This window comes from Chelonoidis abingdonii, chromosome 4, assembly GCF_003597395.2.
Source record: "Chelonoidis abingdonii isolate Lonesome George chromosome 4, CheloAbing_2.0, whole genome shotgun sequence".
Taxonomy (NCBI): Eukaryota; Metazoa; Chordata; order Testudines; family Testudinidae; genus Chelonoidis; species Chelonoidis abingdonii.
Genome location: NC_133772.1, coordinates 132,808,039 through 132,829,630, shown reverse-complemented (window position 1 = coordinate 132,829,630; position 21,592 = coordinate 132,808,039). Strand labels below are relative to the sequence as shown.

General features: G+C 45.2%; 1 protein-coding gene across 1 annotated transcript in view; it reads right to left on the bottom strand.

Moving 5' to 3' along the window:
* AMN (amnion associated transmembrane protein) overlaps nucleotides 1–21,380 on the bottom strand; it is a 50,547-nt gene extending 29,167 nt beyond the window's left edge. Inside the window, exons 1-3 of the mRNA XM_032771606.1 lie at nucleotides 21,338–21,380; nucleotides 14,798–14,916; nucleotides 14,667–14,711 (exon numbers count right to left, since the gene is read on the bottom strand). Coding sequence (XP_032627497.1) covers nucleotides 14,667–14,711; nucleotides 14,798–14,916; nucleotides 21,338–21,380 — 207 coding nt within the window. The remainder of the gene's footprint in view (nucleotides 1–14,666; nucleotides 14,712–14,797; nucleotides 14,917–21,337) is intronic.
* Between the last annotated feature and the right edge of the window lie 212 nt (nucleotides 21,381–21,592).

Here is a 21,592-nt window from a genome sequence, read left to right as displayed (position 1 = left end):
AGAGGGCTAGTTGTCCTGATGAATGAGGAGAGGCCTGTGCACGTATCAATCTGTTTGGGGGGATATAGACTAGTCCAGCCCTTCGGACCTCTCCCTGGCTCAAAAAGACGGGATTCATCCCATCAGAGCAATACTGGTACCAATCCATTATTGGAATCTTTGTGGAGCCATGGCAGGGTTCAAACCTAGATTGACATTCTGACCCCATTGAAGTCAATGGCAAAACTCCCATTGACTTCAGTAGAGGTAGGATATCACTCCTAGTAGATACTGAGGCAAAAATACTCACCTTAGCAACAGCACAGAGAGCCCAGCATTGCAATGTGCCCCTGCCAGTTCATAGAATCATAGAAGATTAGGGTAGGAAGGCTCAGTCTTAGTCTAACTCCCTGCTCCAAAGGCAGACCACATTCCCAACATAAATCATGCCCAGGCCAGGGCTTTTCAAAGCCTGATTCTTAAAAAACCTCTAAGGAAGGAGATTTCACCCCTCCTAGGATCACCATTCCGATGGCTCACCACCCTCCTAGTAGGAAAAACGTTTTTACCTAATATCCAACCTAACCTCCCACTGCAACTTGAGACCATACTCCTTGTTCTGTCATTTGGTACTACTGAAGACAGTCTAGTCCATGCCTCTTTGTGGAACCCTTCCAGGTAGTGAAAGCATGCTATCAATCTTCCCTCTCACTACTTCTCTACTGCCAGACTAAATAATCCCGTTCCTCAGCTTCTCCTGTAAGTCATGTGTTCCAGCCCCTATCATTTTTGTTGGCCTCCTCTGATCTGTCCAATTTACCCACATCCTTCTTGTAGTGTGGGGCCAAAACTGGACACAGTGCTCCAGTAGGCCTCACCCAATGTCAAATAGAGGGGAATGATCATGTTCCTCAATCTGCTGGCAATGCCCCTAGTTATACAGCCCAAAATGCCATTAGCCTTCTTGGCAACAAGGGCACACTGTTGACTCATATCCAGCTTCATTCCCAGACTAACACTGGTACAGTTACTTACATATTGTTAGGTTCTGAGGCTGTAACAGCTTTAACTGCTGGTCCCAAGAGAGGAGATACATCCCCATAGAATTACATTACTATGACCATGCCCAGGCTGGCCCCAAATTGGCTGATTAAGCAGAGCATGCCAAAGGCAATAATAAATGAACAGAAATCCTTTTAATAAGGCTTAATGGCCTAGACTGAATGAGGGGACTGGACATGGCCTGTCAGATCATGTAAAGATGACACGGCGCATCCCACGCTCTGTGCAGTGTGAGAAAGGATCCAGTAACTACCAGCACTGAGAATCAGCTGCATGCCCTGCTTCAGATCCACAGGCAAGCTGTGAACAAAGCCTTTTTCCTGAACTGCATCTCCTCCCTTGCTCCACACAGTGCTCTTCAATGCTGAGAAACCCAGTGTCATGGACATTTACTATGAGAGAGAGCAGACTTCTGCTGTTTTTCCAGGGGTGAAGTGTTCAACTGGGGCATTCGTCTCGTCGGTCCTTATGCAATGTGCAGCAGGGGGTAGAGGGGAGGGGAGAACATTCCACCATCCAAGTGAGCAAAGGCTGGTAGCCAGCACAAGTAAGAGTCCACTGCACTGAGGAACCCATCCCTTGTGTCCTTCCCAACTTGCAAGAGGGCAGGATATAAAAGATGGGGAGTGGGCAAAGACTGGGTGTGTCTAAGGAGACCTGGGAATAAGCACAATCCTCCATGTGCTACTGAGCCACTTAACTTCGTGTTTCCCCTTAAGCCTCATTCCTGCAACTAGGCTGGAGCAGCTTGGCAGCAGCTCTCTCATTAATGCAAGATCAGTTCTCCTGCTCTGTTGGCTCATCACTTTTTACCTTGAGTTTATATGCGCAATCTGCTGCTGCTGCACCTGCTCTGGGTAGGATCAAGCCTAAACTCATTCATTCTGGCAGCTAAATCCCAATGCTAGGGACTGCCAATAAAATATGGTTCCTAAATGTAAACAGTTAGCACTTTAAAAATGGAAGGCTGCGTATTTCAGAGCTAGGCTGGTCCACACTGTTTGCAGCCAGAATGAAGGGTGGCCAGGAACTATGCAAACTCCCCGTCCCAGTGCTGCAGAGGTACATCAGTTCTCACCCACTTCATCGCCTGTGATCCAGACTGTGTCAGAGTGGTCAAGTGGATTTAGGTTGGAACCACATTTGTGTCTGGATGCAACCAACTGAAACTACTAAGATTTGATGACTTTGAACAACAATTCCGCAGAACCCATGCAAACTTCAGCTAAATGAACATCCTAGAATCATAGAATATCAGGGTTGGAAGAGACCTCAGGAGTCATCTAGTCCAACCCCCTGCTCAAAGCAGGACCAACACCGACTAAAAACCTCAAGCCTTAAAAACCTCTAAGGATGGAGATTCCACCCCCCTCCCAAGTAACCTATTCCAGTGCTTCACCACCCACCTACTGAAATAGTGTTTCCTAATATCCACCCTAGACCTTCCACACTGCAACTTGAAACTATTGCTTCTTGTTCTGTGATCTGCCACCACATAGAACAGCCGAGCTCCATCCTCTTTGGAATCCACCTTCAGGTAGTTGAAGGCTGCTATCAAGTCCACCCTCATTCTTCTCTTCTGCAGATTAAATACCCCAGTTCCCTCAGCCTCTCCTTGTAAGTCATGTGCTCCAGCCCTCTGATCATTTTCGTTGCCCTCTGCTGGACTCTCTCCCATTTGTCCACATCCCTTTTGTAGTTGGGGGACCAAAACTGGTCCCCCAACTACTCCAATACTCCAGACATGGTCCCTCCAATACTCCAGACTGGTCCCCCAACTACTGCAATACTCCAGACGTGGCCTCACCAGTGCCAAATAATCTCTTCCCTTGATCCGCTGGCAATGCTGGGACTCTGCCTGAGACTGTCCCAAGGACAGCAGGGCCTCTAGCTGCAGTCAGTTCCTGGCTCTGTATGGTACTGGTCCAGCTCCCATTGCTGTCACATCCGAGCACCACACAATCTTTGAGGTATATGTCCTCACAACAGCCCTGGGAGATAAAACAGGGTCATTCTCCCCATTTTACAGATGGGGAACTGAGCCAGCAATAGGCCAATGTCTCACAGAAAGTTGGCGGTGGAGCAGGAAATTGAACTGAGGGCTGCCAGGTCCCAGGCTAGTGCCCTAACCACCTGACCAGCCTACACTTACTGCACAGAGAGAAGGCCTTGCCAAGCAGGCAGTTGTGTAGCCTTTCATTGTAAGAGTATTGTGACCAACCCTGCTGCAGGGTGAAGCTGTAAGGGCTTTGGGACACGAGTCCCCTCTAGATAGCAGGTAGCTCACTACTGGGCTCAGAGGCAAGTGCTGTCAGTACCCCAAGCCCTACAGGCTATAGCCCTCAATGGGTTCCCATAGACACTCCCCTCTTTAGTGTAATAATGGCAAATGTTACTAGGGCTGAGTGACAGGGCTTTCACCTCACACTACCCTCTGGAGGGGTTAATGTAGGCAAGACAGCATAGGCGCCAGCTTCCTCTGAGCCTGGGAGGGGTGCTCAACCCCCTGCTCTGCCCAGGCCCCGCCCTAACCCAACCCCTTCCCCCAAAATCTCCACCCTGTCCTGCCTCTTCCCACCCCCGCCCCACCTCTTCCTACCCGGTTCTGCCCCTCCCCTGAGCGTCCCCCATCTCTGCTCCTCCCCCTTGCTCCCAGAGCCTCCTGCATGCTGCGAAACAGCTGACTGTGGTAGGCAGGAGGTGTTGGGAGGGAGAGGAAGGAGTTGATCAGCAGGACTGCTGGTAGGTGGGAGGCGCTGGGGTGGGAGGGAAGCTGGCTGCCTGTGGGTGCTCCAGCCCTGTCAGTGCCTATGCAAGAGGGGCCAATTAGCACAGGCTTCACCTGGAGGGGAGCTAGGATGCAATGAGGTTTAATTGGGGATGAAGCTCATCTGGGCAGAAACAGGCAGGGCTTCTATGAAGCCAGCAAGAGAGAAGGTGGCTGCAGTGAGGAAGCCTGCAGTCACGCTCCCTGATACAAGGGGGATGAGTAGTACCCTGTCATAGGCAGTGTAGGAAAGCAGTAAGGGCTGGGAGAATAAAGCCCTGAGTTGCTGGGCCGAGGGTCCTTGGATTGGAAGCTAGTGTAGAGGGTGGGCCTGGGTTCCCCTACATGTCACCTTGGGGGTGGCATGCTATGGACAGTCCATTTGGGGACTCCTGGGGCGAGTTTGGAAGGAGACTTGGATAATACCCCAGAAAGGGGGAGAATTTCAATGTGTCTTGGCCAGAAAGCTACACCACAAAGAGGAAAGTGCTGCAGGTCTGGGCCCATGAGAGAGGCCATGAAGCGAGTGAATGGGACAAGAGGCTGAGCAACCACAGGAAGGGGTGTCAGACCATGTGGTGGGCTAATTCCCGGATGGACCACTAGGAGGCAACAGAGCAGTAAAAGAGCACATCCTGTTACAAGCGGCTAGAAATCAAGGTGCAAATCCCAGGCAAAATGGGTGAAACCCTGGCTTCACTGAGGTAAACAGGAGTTTTGCCATTGACTTCCCTGGGGCCAGCACATCACCCAGTGATTTTAAGTTAAAAGAAAAGGATCAATCCAGCAGTTCCTAACCCAGCCCCTAGGACATTATTACAAGGCACAGAAAGACTTAATGATTTACCTGAGGTTCCAGAACCCATCAGTGGAAGAAGTGAGGCTAGAATCCATGAGGGCTAACTATCAGTCCCCTGTTCTCATCACCAGACCAGAGCCCCTTGTTCACTGTGGATGGAAGAGCCCTAGAATAAATGTTAGGGTCTCTTTCCCCTGTTTTGGTCACTGTCCTGGATGCCTGGTGCACTGAGCTGTATCAATAGATTGTGCAGTGTTCCTGTTCCCCGAGGAGCACACCTGCAAATAAATAGGATTCCCCAGAGAAATCCATCTCTAGACTGTCATTTGTATTGACACAGCCTGACGGCACAATCTCGATTCAGTGCAGCTGGGTCATTGCCAATAGCTGAAGCAATGGTCTTTTGCTAAGAACACAGCTGCTAACTCATTTATTGATCAAGCAAATAGAAAGTGGGTTTTAAAGCACAGATACCTGTAATGTGCCCACCAATTTTTTGGGTTGCTAAAGGCAAAATCACCACCCGCCAGCCCAGGTCCTGGACTAATCTAACCCTGTAAGAGCTCTCCACCCCCACTGTCACTTGATTCCTTTCCATCTCTGCTAAATTTCTTCTTCTTTCTTGCCACTTCCCTATTCAGGCTCTGCAACTTTTGTAGCCTTTTCCTAACACACGATTACATACCTGGCTGTCATGCAAACTGATCTTTCTAAGATCCACTGATATCTGGTCCATGTACAAGTCTTTGGCTTTCCCCTTGATTGTCTTCTGTCCACCACGACCATCGCAAGAGCCATCCTAACCAATATCACTCTCAGGTCTCCGAGGTCACGTCCATACTAATGTAGCCTAGTCTCCCTCAACTTTTCTTCAACTCGGGCAACCTGCATTAGGTTCCTCACAACCTTATTTCATTTTCTATCACAGAGTGTCCAACCATTTGACCATCTCGACACTGCTTGCGTCTCAACATCATCATTTCTGGAGTGGAAAGAATGCCGATCGCTGGTCGCTGGCCAGGTGTCTGCTCCATGCATTAGAACAGGTTGAATTACAGTTTTATACACTCTACCTTTTAACATTAGTGGCATCTTGAACTGGGGTCAGCTTCTGCCATTTGCACCAAATTGCTTTGGTATGATGCTGGGCATCGCAGGACGGCCATTGTCAGCAACCAGCTAAGCTAGGTATTTAAATTCCCTTTTTGCTGGATAATAATATGAGAGAGAGCTTTTGTTCCAGAGCTGCCTTATATAGGCATAAAACATCCACCCCCATGATCCCTACACTCCAAATTCCTGTCCTTTTCTCTCTGAAATACACCAGGATTATGGATAATTTTAGTCCTGTGGCAAGGAGTGAGGTGATTGTGCTAGCAGCTACAATGGTTGCTATCAGCATAGTTCCATGCTTGTCCAGATGTCAATGAAGGCAGAACAGGAAGATACTGGGACTGTACAGGTGGTTCCCCATCTATAAACTGGGGCTATTTAGATTAACCCACTTTCATAAAGCACTTTAAAATCAACAGGTGAAAAGCACCCTTTACTAACAATTGTTACTATTTATTATTTGCATTACCACAGGGTCTAGGAATCATAGTCAAGGATCAGGACACTGAGTGAACACAGAACAGAAAGACTGTCCCTCCCCCAAAGAGTTGACGGTCTAAGACAGTAGACAACAGATGGATATAGACAGGAGGGGGGAATGTAAGGAAACAATGAGACAGTATTGATCAGTACGACAGGCAGTGGTGTCAGCACACCAGCTATCTAGCCATTGTCAAGTCTTATATAGACCTCACAGCGGTATGTATATTTCTTTACATAGCACAATAGGTTTGTCTGTGGTGACAGACAAATAAAGACTAAGTCCCTGTGCTGAAGAGTTTACATGCAAGTCCCTAGTATGAATTGTTTGTATTGCCACTTGGAGAGCTGGATTAACTACATCAATGGAAAAACCCATTCTATGGATACAGGAAGCGTCTATGCGACAGCTGCTGCAGGGACACAGGTGCTGCTCTGTAGCTCTGCCACTGTAACAGCTGTAGTGTAGACATGGCCTTGAGAAGGCTTTTTTGCCCTTGAGAAGGCTTCTCCTATACAGTGTAAGGAATCTAAACAGAGTTTTGTTTTGCTCTAGTCTGTTGCTGTTCCCAAGAGTAACAGGAAATGATTGTATCTGAAAAGCTCCTCCACTATAAACTGTTTTGTAGGGAACAGCCATGCTCCAGGAGGGGTTGGGCTGCATGACCTCACAGGCTTTGATTGCAGTCCTTTCTCACATTCACAAGGAGTCAATGGGAATTCTGTTTGATTTGGCCCTGTAATTTTATGCACACATAGATACCTAACACACAGGTTCCTAAGATACCCTTTTACATGCACAGCTTTCCACGTCCATCACAGGGAAAATCACCCTTCCTCTCTGTATATTTAGCGAGCACTCCTGCTGTTTCAGAAGCTAAGGGACCTACAGTGCCTAGTGGACTAGTGTGAAACATCGCAATTCATTAGAACCAGGCCCCAGGAGAGCAACTGGCATTTCAAGATCAACCTCTACCAGAAACAGAGAAGTGTCTTGCTGCAACGCTTAGTATATTCTGCTCTTACAATTAGGTGACTAAAAATATAACCCGGGGAGATGAGCACTTTGCACACCAGCGATCCTACGCATTGGTGTGCTTGTTTCACCTAGCCAGCCTGAATAGCAAAGAGCCTGCATGAGATTGGCAGTACTAGAAGCCATTTGCAACGCTGACATCTGACTCAGACAGTGGTGAAACAGATGCTGGAGAGCGATTCCAGGGTTAGAATGCTAATTCCCATTTGCATGCAGGCAACTCAGCTGGTTTTTAAACATATTTCTTTCCCCTCTCTCTGCAGAATTGTGCAGCTTATGAGGATCAGCATTCATTCCCACACTTTTAAGGAGCATCAGTGTGCTAGGGTTTACATGCACATCTTGTCCTTACCACATTATTGAGAAGTACGTATGTAAGGCACATTAACCAGGGAATGTGTGTTTCACAGAAGAGCCTGGGCACTCAGCAGCAGCCTCCGTAAGCTACCAATGTGGAGGTTGCTATGGCCACTCTTCTCCTTTCACATAACAGAGTGAGGAAAGAGACGACCTGCATAAATTGGCTGATGCTGCAATAACCCCCTTGTTTACATCTGCAGAGCTTCTTCATCAATACCCATGTTCAGCGGTGCATGTTCCAGCAGCCGCAGACAGGCGCTGCCCCATTTCACTCGCTGCAGGGGGAGACAGTTACAAAAATAACCATATGTTCACAAGGGATCTCCGAGGCCACAGGCCCAATGCAGTTCCACTGCACAAAGGGAAGGGAAGGATTCCAGGCAGTTGTCACAGTTGTGTGGGGCAGATCAGGCAGATGGAGGGGCAGGCTGCAAGACAGGGGGTGAAGCATGGTTAAGGATGGGGATGGAGCCAGAAAAGCCATCCCTGCATGGTCTCTGCCCCCTCCTCACAATAGGGCTACATTAGAGGCACACAGGGCTACTCCAGCCATAGAATGGCTGCACAGTTGCTTGACAGATTTGGGAGTGGCCCTGGAGACCAGAGCACAGGGCCGATGTGGGGAGCAGCACTGCGAGCCTCTCTGGCCAATGCACCTCAACCCTCTCCTAGAGGGCCCATTCCTGAGGGGCGCACGCAGTTCAGTCGCCATTGTCCAGCTAGTCCTTGTTCTCAGTGTGGGCAGCATCACCATCCAAGCCATTTCACTCCAGCTGAGATGGTGATTCTTCAGATCTGGCCACCGATCCACTGGGAACTAATCTGAGGCTACAGAACTCAGTTTCAGTGCACTCCTGAGCAGCCATCAGATAGGAACAACTTCCAGCCAGCACAAACCTAGGGTAAAATCTTTGAAAGCACCTAAGTGACTTCAGTGACTAAGTCCCATTGACATTCATTGAGACGTAGGCGCCTAAGGGCCAAATTGTCAATGGCATTTAGGCACTTAAAGATGCAATAGGTGCCTAGTGGGATTTTCAAAAGCACCTAGGCACCTAATTCCCATGATTTCAATAAGCACTTGGCACCTCAGCACTTCTGGAAAATCCCACTAGGCACCTACTACATCTTTAGGTGCTGTAATAACTTTGAAATATTGCCCTTTAGTGCCCTAAGTGCTCAAGCCCTTTTTGAAAATGACTCCTAAATCACTTAGGTACTTTTGAAAATTGTACCCCTAGTCTGGATTTGAAGTGGTGACCTAGAGCCAGGTTCTGATCCACTAACAACCCAAATCTGGTGTCTGTCCAAATTACTGAACTGTACAAGAAGGGCCCAGTTCTGCCAGGTGCAGAGTCCTCCAAACTCCCAACATGTTCATGGAGCCCAGCTCAGAAGCTGATCATTGGGAGCTGAAGGCACTCAGCATCTTGCCAGAGCAAGCCCTTCGAGACAGCCTATAGGACACCAAGCTTTATGTATATTGAGTACCTCATGGCCCACAATACAGAGGGTGAATCCTGTATTCTCTGAGGCAAATTGCAACAGCCAGCTTCTGCTCAGTTCCTGTTAGACTGTCATACACAGCCAGTTTATGGGCTTTGTTAAACCTGGGCTAAATCCAGGGCAGATTAATGCGTGGAGTGAGATTTTGACTCCTATGAGTGACAGCACTGAGGACACTTCCAAAGAGATGCAGCAGGCTTTTACACATTGATTTTTTTTAACCCCAAGAGCATGAAATAAGTTCCTGTTTTTAAGATTCTAGCTGAATAAGGAGAACACACTTTCTCTCCCTGCATCACAGCTAAATGTCATTGCAGAGCCGGCTGGAATCTTGAGTTACATTGATTCTCTACAAAACCCAGAATTGGCTATCAAAACAAAAAATGATAACCTTCATATCCTATTTAGCCCTTCATCACTACCTTGTACACACACACACACAGAGCACCAAGGTTTTGTCATGCTGTGCATTCCCATATGAACAGGCAGGACACCACCAACGGCCATAAACTGGGAACTTCCCTGGAACACTGCAGTCCATTCTGAGTGCCTCGGTATCAAAAAGATGTAGAGAAACTGATGAGAATTCAGAGATGAACAGCAAAAATGATCAGAGGGACGAAGGGACTGGTTTCTGAGGAAAGATAAAAAGAGCTAAATATTGAGAATTAACTTGTCTACTACTCTAATAGACTATGGGTATGACAACTGTCTACAAAATATCTGAAAAGGGGTAAGACCTAAGAGAAAGGGAGATTATTTGAGGTGGGGACAAGTGGAACAAATAGGATGGAAGTAAGAAAAGGAAAATGGAGAATGAAGATGTGGAAAACTTGCAGAGAAGAGATCTATAAGATCCAGATCCTCAGAGGTATTTAGGTGCCTACCTTCCATTGAAATCACTCAAGTCAATAGGAGCTTAAGTCCCTTATCTGAATTTCGCCCTTTGATTGTACGGTATATGATGGCCACTTCTTTGGCAAAAGTCTGTATAGCGTCTCCATGGAGACTGAAAAGCTTAAGGTAGTCCTGCTGATTTATGTGATTAATTTCACAGAAATATTGAGGCTACAGTCTAAAAAGGCACATTTTTGCTTTTCTCTCTAATCCTGAAAATCAATTTTTCTGATGACCCAGGCACCAAATTTCAGCCCATTCCCAGGAGTAAGAGGGCAGATCAATTCCTTGATTATAAAAAAATCCTGAACCTTGGCATTATTTTTATCACCTGGTAACAAAGAACAGAGAACAGAAACCCACCTACCACACATGGAGAGAGTTGAGCTGAATCAGAAACCTAGAAAACTTGGTCTGATCAATATAGTGTAAATCTTTATGTCTGTTACACTTTGACCAAATGAATGGTCTGCATTATATATGGTAGCTGATTGGTAGCCTAATGTCAGTCTTGTTGTTTAGAGACACCCTGTTTTACAGCAGCAGCACTTGGATCAGTATGCAAAGGGTCCTGAGGTGGGCCTGTAGCTGTTGTAAATTGTTGAAGTCAAAGGAGCTGTGGCAATTCACACCAGCTGAGGATCTGACCCCATATAATTTGTAGTGGTTTTTGACTGTAAATTCTTCCAGGCAAGGTTGGAGTCTTGTTCCACATCTTGTAAAGTACCACGTACATTTGTGGTGCCATGTTAATGTCAAAAAGTAATAACTTGGCACTGTGATTTGGCATGACTTATTTTAAGTCTTTTGATGGAATTAGATCTGGAGAATGTCTGGACCCACTTTGTAGACATCAGGTCCAAAAGGCAAAATTCAGAGCCAGTTGTTCCAGTCGAGGTCCATTTCACAGAAAGGGGCCTAAGCAGAGGACTTTGGATTTAGTTGAGGATCCCAACTTCCCCGAAGATTGCGGGCTTTCGCTTTGGGTTCCTATCTCACAAAAATCCTATAAAACATAAATTCTGAGGCTAAATGACTTCAGCACATTCCCATTCATTAGAAGCCTATATAATATGCTGCAAAATAAATGTCTAAAGCTGAGGAGGTTCAGAGCCGTAATTACACATAAAATCCCTCAGAGCATGGCAAGAATGAAATCTTCGGCTGAGATTCTCATAGCAGAGTTCCTGTTAGTTGATGCTAGACACATCCTCTGGGGTGCAAACTAAGGGAGCGGGGAGGAGGTTTGGGAGTCAGGCTGGAACTAAGGGTCTGATGTTACAACAGCAGAGCTAGAAGCTAGTTAACGGCCTGATTCTGGGAGGGCAACTCCTATTAGCTTCCATGGGCACTTGAGGATGCTCAGCATGTTGCAGGATCAAGCTCTCCATGATGTATATTGATAAAGATGTAATAGACATGAGGGAAAAGCTGCTGTGCCAGTGAGATGAGTTATATTTGCCACTCTAAATCCTCACCACCTAATGCCTACGCATGGCAAAGGACAAACCTGCCTCTTTGACATGAACTAGTTACTGAGCTCTGCCGCAGCCTATTTATTTTTAAGCACAACTCCAGCATTAATTTCAAATGGCAAGTTCTGTCTAAAAACCACAGCACAATCTGGTGCTTATATCAGGCAAGGTAACAGTTTCTTCAGTCTGCTTTAATAACTTGACCCTTTCTTAGTTGCTGTAGAATCCTAATACATCAATGTTCCCTCATAAGTCCTTCAGGTAAGACAGAGTTCCTATTCTATTACAGATGAAGTTGTTATTTGTATTAAGCTTTTATGATGTCTGTCCTTTTTTTGTCAGGAAATATTGTCTGTCTTAGGTTTTGTTAAATCTTAGCTGTTAAGCTTCTTTTTGAAAGGCTAATGCCATAATGAATAATAATAAATACTTTGCAGTTATGCACTTTCAACAGTGGATTGCAAAGTACTTTATAAATATTATCCATTAATCAGTAAACAAAATAAAATCTACTGAACCGATATTTGGCATTTATTTTTCCTGCTAATATTCACATCATTTAAAAACTCCATATTTTATAGTTTAGATAGATAGATGATAACTTCTCCAAGCATTTATAGAAGAGTTAAATGTGGCACTCTGTTTTATTAAAGCACCAAAGCTACCAGTAGCTTAGGCAGCTTGTACAAATTATAATCCAAAATTTTATAGGGCCTATTTGGATACAGTGACACAAAAAAAAGGGGGAGGGGGAGGGGAAATGGCCATTTTTCAAACTACTTATGGCAGCTAAAATAAAATAAAATAAAATAAATTACAAGGACAATTCTGTCACAACTAGTTCACATCTGGATGACAATCCTAGGGCCTGGACACTAAGGTGATGGGTACATTAGAATTGCCCAAAACAAATCCAATTATAATAGGTATAAGGACAGCTAGAGAAATCAGGTCACCATGGCAACCTCAGCTGCCATTTCCATGAACAAATGTTCTTTGCACAGAAATCAAGACAGACTGACTTTGGTGTGACACGATTGCGGTTAACAGGAATATCTGGCTGCCTGCCAGGGTGGTGCACACATCACACAATTTGCTTTAAACTCCCATTTTCTCCCTAGATGATAAATTTTTGAAACTCTCTAAAAATGGTCACTATTCAAAAAGAGCTTAGTGAAGTGAGGGGAAAAGATTTGGGACATTAGCTAAGCATGATATTTTTGAATGAATGGAAAGTGCCAAGTGAGAGTTCATACCTTGCCTTGTGTATGGAGCACCTCTGACATCCTGATGAGCCTCTCATTGACAAGAAATAAAAAATAGGAAAGACTCATTAAGCTGCCTAGTTCATCCCCCTGCAAATACTAGTGCTCCCTATAGCATATCCTCGATCTCGCTCTGTCCTGTCAGTTTTTAAATGGTGCTAAGCAGTGATAGGATAACCTGGAACTACCCCAGATTGGGCAGAGAGCCAGACAGGAAAGGCACACTGGTGTCTGGGCCCCGACGATATAGTTCTTATACCACACTCCTCACTATGGCCCTGATCCAGCCAAGCACCACACCACCTGCTTAGCTCTATGCACATGGGTAGTCCCATGGAAGTCAGTGACTAGACAGACAACAAGCTCTGACTCAAGTGATAGCTCTTCCACTCCCACCACTTCCCTCAGGGAGGCTTTTCCATCAATTTTTTGGCACCGTACAGCAGCTCTCAGATCTGTTTGAGGACTTGATGGTGTTTTCGTTTGATAGCTTTTGTTATGAACTAGAATGCTACAGCATATGGAGCTTCATGCACAAAAATTATTATTGTTAATATTATTTTGCCAACAGGATTTTCTCCCTTGCGGCTATCTTAACTTCTCCTTTTTTTCACCTGATCCCATTACACTCAGTTACAACTCCCTGCTGTTTTTATGCCCTTCAAATACCCTCCCAGAAGGCAGTCAGTGCTCTCAGCTGCCACAGCAGTGAGTGGAAGATGAAGGAGCTCAGAACTTCTCAGCACTGGATCTTATTCATTCACTTGCTCAAGCTACTGTATAAATATGGCATTCTGTGCTGGTTCCTCCCTTCACCCCCAGAGCCGTTATTGATGCTTTTTTCTGCCCTCCCTCCAGGTTAGTGCTATCTCTCTGGGATATGGATGCCCAGAACTGAACAACCTTCAAGGTACAACCTCACCATGGAGGAGCCCTCAGCCCCAGAGCCTTGGCCCGATCCCTCCAACATACACTGCCACCACAATGTTGCACTGAAGGATAATTTGATTTCTTTCCAAATGCCTCCCCTCCCACCAGCTCTGGTACCACCCCCCCCATGAACTACATTAATATGTCTGGTTATCCTGGGGTGACTCTCTTTTCTGTGGTGCAAGTCAGAACCAGCATTCTGCTCCCCATGGACACAAGAAAGATTGCTATTTGCTCAGCCTGGACAATGAATGACTTCCTCGGAGAACAGCTCTGACACGGTTCTAAAAACAACCAATGTGGGGCTGTTCTGTAACACTCCACCCACTCTGGCCTTCCCAGCAAAACTCCAACCATAGGTAGTAGGTATAAAAGGGCAGGGGAGGCTAAGCTGAGGAGGTGGTATCTGCTCCTCAGCTTCCCAGGTTCTCCCTGGACTCCAGAGACATTACTGATGAATCTGGGAAGCTGAGGAGCAGATACCACCTCCTCAGCCACTTCAGAACCTGCATGGTGCATATAAAAAGCTCAGCGTTCTTTGGGAAGAGCTTTTGCTTTTCCCAACAAGCAGCTCTGGGTCTTGGGAGGTACGGCTGGGGCCAGGTGCAGCCATGGAGTGGGGGGGCAGAGAGGGGCTTGAGCCTCCCTGGGGCTCTTCCAGCTGTGGAGGGAGTGGGGATGAGTGGGCTCAGGGCTCCAACCGTGGCAGGCGGGAAAGGGGGCTCAGGGCTCTGCCCACAGGAGTTTGGGCCTTGGGAGGAAGGAGCAGGGCCAGGGGCTAGCATCCCTGAAGGGGGGGTCCATGTGCCCCCCATGACTCCAGCTGCCTGTGAAAACACACCTGAGCCACCCAGGTCATCGGATGAGACACCAGAAGCGGCTAGGGAACCCGGGTGTCTTGCATTACGGCAGTCCTTGTGTCACTTAGCTGGCCCTGTCTCATATTTTTGACAGCGTTCATCACCACCACATTTGGTGCTGCAGTCCATGTCCTTACCATGTCTGTCAGAGAGTGAGTTGACTGGACAAAGACCGAGATCTCCTGCAAGAAATACAAAAATGCTGAGGGCATTTTCTATAAGCAGGTAGAGATTGGCCCAAATTAATGCTATTTTGAAAATCAAATACCTGATTACTCTTGAAAAGGACCACATCGTTACCACATGGGATTCTGTCTTTATCCCAGTTGGAAGCATTTTCAAAATTGGTGTTCGGAATCCATTGTTTGTACACAGCAATCGAAGCAGCTAGGCAAGGCAAAGAAAGAAATGGAATTCAATTCTATTCTGTTTCTACACAGCAATTTCCAGACACGCTGTGGGCCAGATAGTGTATATTACTGTAGCTCTGTTGAGGTCAATGGAGCTACAGGAACTAACACCAGCTGAGGATCTGGCCCTGTATAGGCCCCAAACTTCTCCCAGAATGAGTTAATACAGTCACACAAAGATAAACAACACTCAGCAAAGAAATGAGCTGCCAGTGTCTCAGACTGGAACTAGAGGGCCCAGTCATGTTAGCTGTTCCTCAGATCTTACTCAGGCAAAATGCTCATCAACTTGCTGACTTTGCCATTGGTTTGCAGCCTACGCACTCCTGGTGTAAGAGCCTTCTACTGTGCAGCGCCTTTGGACTGCCAACCCAAAGCATCTAAAACACCATGATTCAGGTCCCTCCCCCACCCCATGAATTTGGCTTTAAAATCATCAGATTTGAATAATACTGCCTGTTGGGTCCTTTTGATCTGCTTTCTGGTCTCTGAGCCTTTACAGGCCATGTTTGCAAGCTTTTGTCTGCAGTCAGGAGGACTAGAAACTTTTTTTTTAAAATGAAAGCTGAGATTCTCAAGTAATAACATGATTCCAGGAGCTTAAGAAAAATACCTCAATTTGTCAGGCTCATGATGAAATCATGAGAGTTGGTAACACTGGCTCCTGCCATGTTGAGCACCTTCCTTCATGTTCTTCCACCTCACCAGTCAACCAAGTCTACATCTCTCCTCTTATTTATCTCTGCAGTTGCCTTATTATTACTCATGGAAGGAGACAGGAGTTTAATTAGGTCAGGGCTGGGACTGAGTGTAGAGTAAGTGCAAAAGATCAAGAAAAAAAAACATAGATGATTTTAAACAAGAGAGGAAGTAAGGCCTGGTCAAGACACGGATTTTATACCAGGATAACTATGTAAGTTAGAGATGGAATTTTTTACCAATCCAGTTATATTGGTACAACGCCAAATGTGGAGACAGTCGTAGCTATATAAATGTGCCCGAGGCCTGGTGTATCCTAGAAAATTAGGCTGGTTTAACTCAGTCACTCAGGGGTGTGAAAAAGGCACACCCCTGAGCAAAGTTGTTAAACAAACCTAGGTCCCCGAGTAGACAGTGCTAGGTCAATGGAAGACCTCTTCCGCTGGCCTAGCTACCACCTCTTGGGGGAGACGGCACGCCTATGCCATCAGGAGAACCCTTGCTGTCAGCATAGGCAGTGGTACAGCAGTGCTGCAGAAGGGTTTTAAGTGTAGACAAGCCATTATACGGGTAACGTTTATTCTTCGCCCCATACAGGAATAGCTACACTGCTACAGCCAAAGCACCTTTATACCTGTATCTTTTATTATTTATAAAGACAAGAGACAACAGAGTGATGCAGACAGACCAGAGAGTACAAAGAGTCAGCATGCTAGGCAGTACGGTAGTATAGCTAATGCAGTGTACAACTTTCCTTTGTAGACAAGGTCTAATTTAGCAACTGGATCTCATGGTGACTCAACCACTTGTAAACAATCAATACCATCTAGAATGGCTGTCAAAATGCTATCGTAAAAAATGAGGAAGTTGGGCCCAATTATTCAGCGTGGATAAACAACCTGACAAATGTAGCTGTTGCCTTTCTTTTATGAACTGGCTCTTCTGCAGATGCCTTAGTAATGCCTAAGCCATGTTGTTGTAGCCATGTGGGTCCCAAGATATTATCGACAAGGTGAGTGAGGTAAAAGCTTTTATTGGACCAACTGCCCGTTGGTGAGAGAGGGGAGGATTGGTGATTTCCATTGCCAAATAATCTGGCTGAACCAGCCTCAGTTTGTGGTTTGTTTGCAAACAGCTCATTTGGACTCTTCACTATTATTCATTACTCAACGCATGTGGTCAGCCAAGTCACATGATATTGTTTCTACTCCTTGACTTTTCATACACACAACAAACAAACACACTTGTCTCGCCACAAGTCCTCTGCCTTGCAAATGAATATGGGAATTGTAGGAAGACTAGCCATTCCCTAAACACTTGTGCAAACACAAACCTGTTTGCACTAATGATTGTGCATAGCAAATCCAAAGGAGCATGACAATGGTTGTACCAGGCAGCGGTTGGGAATTTGAACCAATGTTTATATTCACACCAGATCTGCAGTATTCAACCAGCCTGCCTAGACCTGATTAAATTACACGCAGCCTGCTTCATTATGCGGGGATAGATTTAAAGAGACTTAGCTGAGATTTAGAGCATCCTTCTGCCTCCATATGCCAGAGATGGAATTTTCTGCATAGGAGCAAAAAGGCATCATGGCCTGTATGTATGTCTTAAATTAAGCAATGTCAAAATCCTCCCTTCCCCATGATCAGTGAGCACAGGGGACATTTTCAATGCTGTGATTAACATGTAGCTGCGGATCACTGATGGCTGAGAGACAAGCACTGTCTGTGCATGTACGATGTCTCCAGGTGGTAAATGAGAATGTTGTACTACCAGATACCAGTGTGTTAAAATTACTTATTATTTATTTCTATGGGAATTAGGGCCCCATTGTACTGTACAAACACAAAGACAGTCCCTGCCCCATAGTCTACAATTTAGGCAACGTGGAAGGGGTGACTAAATAAACAAGCAAGGTAGTGAGGGGTGGAGGGTGAGTCCAAGGTAACGGAAGAGAGAGATGTGCTTGCCACAGTGGACAAAACAGTCACAGGCAGCCACCAGTCAAACCAGATGAAAATGAAGTTTGTCTTATCAAGTGTGTATATAAATGAAGTTCACACAGTAATTCAGATCAGGCCACTCCTTGTATATCTACTGTTGGAGTCTGTGTGACCCATTGTACATGCATTTGTGACACAGGACACTGAATTGGTTTAATCTTTTTTGTGGGAATTGTCTCACATTGTCTGATCCTGCAAGAATTTGGTGAATTCCTGACATTTTTACTAGCCCTCTTCTCAACAATCTCCCTGCCCGCCATATTTTTAAATTATAGACACAGGCACAAACATTTGCTCTGATCAATATAACCCTTCCATAAGCCAGCAAAAGTCACTAGTGCAGCAATATGCATGTCTCACTCTGTCTCTGTTCCTCTGTCTGTTATGGATTGAAAGGATGAGTTTAAGGAATGATGGTTCAAAGTCAGGACCACCTGCCATCCAACAATACTAATGTGGATCTTTTAATGATAAAAATGGGACATGTTTAGAAAGTATATCTCACTCCAGAAATTAGCAGATCAAATGAGAGCCTCTGTCATAGAAAAGGTTACAAGATAGTTTCCAGTCCCCTCTCCTGTTTTTGCAAAACATTTTGTAAACATTCTCCTTTGCTGCTAACATTTTCTAAGGTTGGTCTCTGAAGATGTAACTGACAACATTCTGAGTAAAATGGTTTCAGTCATGAGAGTTACTGGACAGTAAAAATAAATGTGCACTTTTCTCATGGTGAAAAATTCTAACCACTTTTTAAACCAGTAAAGGCAACTGTGCCATCACTTACTTCATGTGGTGGTGAAGTGTCAAAATGAATGCTATGAGTGATGGGGAGGGAACTAAGTGGAGGTCTGCTGAAATTTTAGCAGCACCAAATGATCTCCTTTGTAACATAATTGCAACATTATTTTTGTATTGCCTGGCCAGCAGTGTTATTGAGACAATCACTGCATATGGCCATATGCAGACTAGGAAAAAAGAATTATTTTTAAAATATGCAAAAAAAAAAAAAAAGCACCATAGTGTAGACAGGATAGTTGTAGTTTTAACATGTTTTAACTGGTCGAGGTTTAAACCTTAGTGGGGAACCCCAGGAGGCAAACTCAGGGGAAGGGGCTTCCTAGACTGTGCCTCCAACACCTACATATGTTAAAATAACATCAGTTGCCTACTGAAGACAAGACCTTACTGTGTGGTTTTATGGTCTTACTGAAACACACAGCAAAACAGAACAACCAACAAACAAAACCCCCACTTCTCCTTTAACATTAGGGACTGAAAACCATAGAAAGCACTTTCCAAAATTTCTAGTGCGTCTTGCACATTCTTATTCTTTTGTGACCCAGAGACCCATTGGTACAAAAGCGTTCATTATTCTTTTCAATCAGCTGCTGTCTCAGACCTGAGAAACTCAATACACCTAATACGCACTCTCATAGAGTCCATCCAGGAAGGTTGGCATGTGAGGTCTCTGCTGACAGCTTGTAACTGCCCATTGTGAGATGTGTATGCATGGGTAATCTTTAAGGAATTACATAACTATATTGAAAACTATACCTTATGTTCTTGGAGTACAACTTAGTCACCAGGGAATCCTGTGTCTTGGTGATGGGCCATTCAAGTGGAAGGGAGTTGTTACTGCTCTCTGGTCAGCCGGTGATATAATGCAATGTTCAGTTGTCTACCCTTGCCCCAACCCACAACTGTCAATGGCAAACCATCAAAGACAACAACCAACAATTGAAAGAACTTGGAGATAAAAAGGAATGTTATAAAAGCCTGTGAATAGAGACAAACAGACTGATTCAGCATATCGCAGGGTGGAGGAAGAAACTGTGTCCATTCACAGAGGAGACAGCTTGTTGAGTATGGGATATTTCATGAATGTTTGGATCCTGGTTCCTGGGCTCTGCAACAGATTGCACTTTAGGGGTGGGGGACCTGCTTTATTAGGCAGGAAAGATAACTATTATTAAATGGAGGCCTTAATTCACATTTTCTGATTTTGGTTTATATTGTAACCATTTGCTTCCATCTCTCTCTCTCATTTCTAGTGGAACCTCTATTCTTTCTTAAATAAACTTTATTTTATTTTATTATAAGTGCTCACAAGTGCTGTGTGTTATACAGGTACAGTGATTTACTGTAAAACTGATAAACTGGGGTACACTGCTTTTTTGGGAGCAGAGGCTCTGGGATTTCTGGGATTAGCCAGTGTCAGGGGCTGGGTCTCACTGGGGAATGCTTTACAGGGACTCAGGCACTGGAGCATACCTCTTGTTAACCTGCAAGACAAGGTCGGGCTGGCATATTCCAGAAGAGTGAGCTTGAGAGGCTGACGTGCTGGCGGCGTTAAGGAGCTAGCGCAGGCATGACTCCCTCATGCCGGAGGTAGGAGGGGGTGGGGGGGGTAACAAGATGACTCACAGTCCCGGATACCCCAAGAACTGTCACATCTTCATTAAAATGAAAATGTTTCTGTCCTTTAGGATGCAACCCTCCCCCCGTAAACAGGTATGCTGCTGCTCTGCTAACCCAGCCTTGCAGTGGAGGGTTTGCAGCCACACCATAGTGGCAGTAATATGGAGAATTCACTCCTTCCCCCCTTCAATGCAATGTAAATTCCAAAGCCAAACTGGGACCATTCCAATGCTAACATTAAGGCCCTGGTTCAGCAAGGGGCATACACACATGGCTAACTTAAAGCACACAAGTAGTCTAACTGAACCAAACAGACATGAGTCTGATTTAAAGCCATGAAGGAGCCTTAAATTAGGGAATTTTTAAAATCCATTTTAAGGCCCCTTTACATTGCCAGAGCAGTGTAATGAGACTCCGACCCAATAGAACAAACTCACAAGTTTTAAGTTGGGCATGTGCGTGAGAACCTTACTGAACTGAAACCTAAACATGGGCATTTTTTTGTTTTGTCTTTTCTTTTAAGGTGAAAAACCTACAAAATTACATACAAAAAACTGTTAATGCAATGCTACAACTGCCAAGTTAAAATCCCCAAGAGTCAGGAAAAGGAAAGGTTAAAGTTCTAACAGAATGCATAAGTTCATTCCATTGCATATATGTAGTAAGTTCTATCCTTGTTTTGCTGGATATATGTAGCTTACCTTATAAAGTGTATCATACACAGTACCATAAAACATACAGACATATCCTAAGCTGTGGTAAATCGGCATAGTTTCCTTGCTTTCAACAAAGAAAGGCTGAATTACACAGCTAAGGATCTGGCCCCAAATTGCGCAATGCAGCCAAGTTAACCGAACTGTTGCAGCCTCAGTTTATGCAATTCCTGACTTTAACTATGCACTACAGTATTGCATTAATGCACCTTTTGCCTCTATATCAACATCACTTGACTGTTTAATCAGTCCTTTTGCTGCGGAATCATGGTCTCTGAATATTAAATACATATGCATATTCAACAGAAGACAACTCTTCAGAGCCTTAAATAAAAAGAGCCGAGAAACCCAAGCAGCAGAGGTGCAGTGAACAGGAGATGCAAATCACAGCCCACCCACTCTGTCTTTGTCCATTTGGAAATGAGTTTTTCCACTTGCATTAGAACTACGTCACCAAGTACAGAGTCTTTGGCTTTATTCCACTTTTCCTAAAGCCTGAAACAGAAAAAGCTATTTTGCCCTCATTCTCCATTCTCAGACAGGTCCTATCATTACTCACCAAGGAGCTGCACGAAAAGGAGGAGGAAAAACAGACCTTTCATTTCACAGTCTGCTGCTAGCACTTTCCTTCCCAGCCCTCTCATGAACTTTGGACTAGCCAGTGTCACATGATGCTTCATACACTTGAGAATCTGTAGGGTAGCAAAAACACTGGGAGAAGACTGGAGAACTATGATGCTTTGGGATATGGCTCATTTACACGGAGACTTGTCCCGTCTCAGAGACCAGGTTATTTTTAATGTCTCATCAAAGC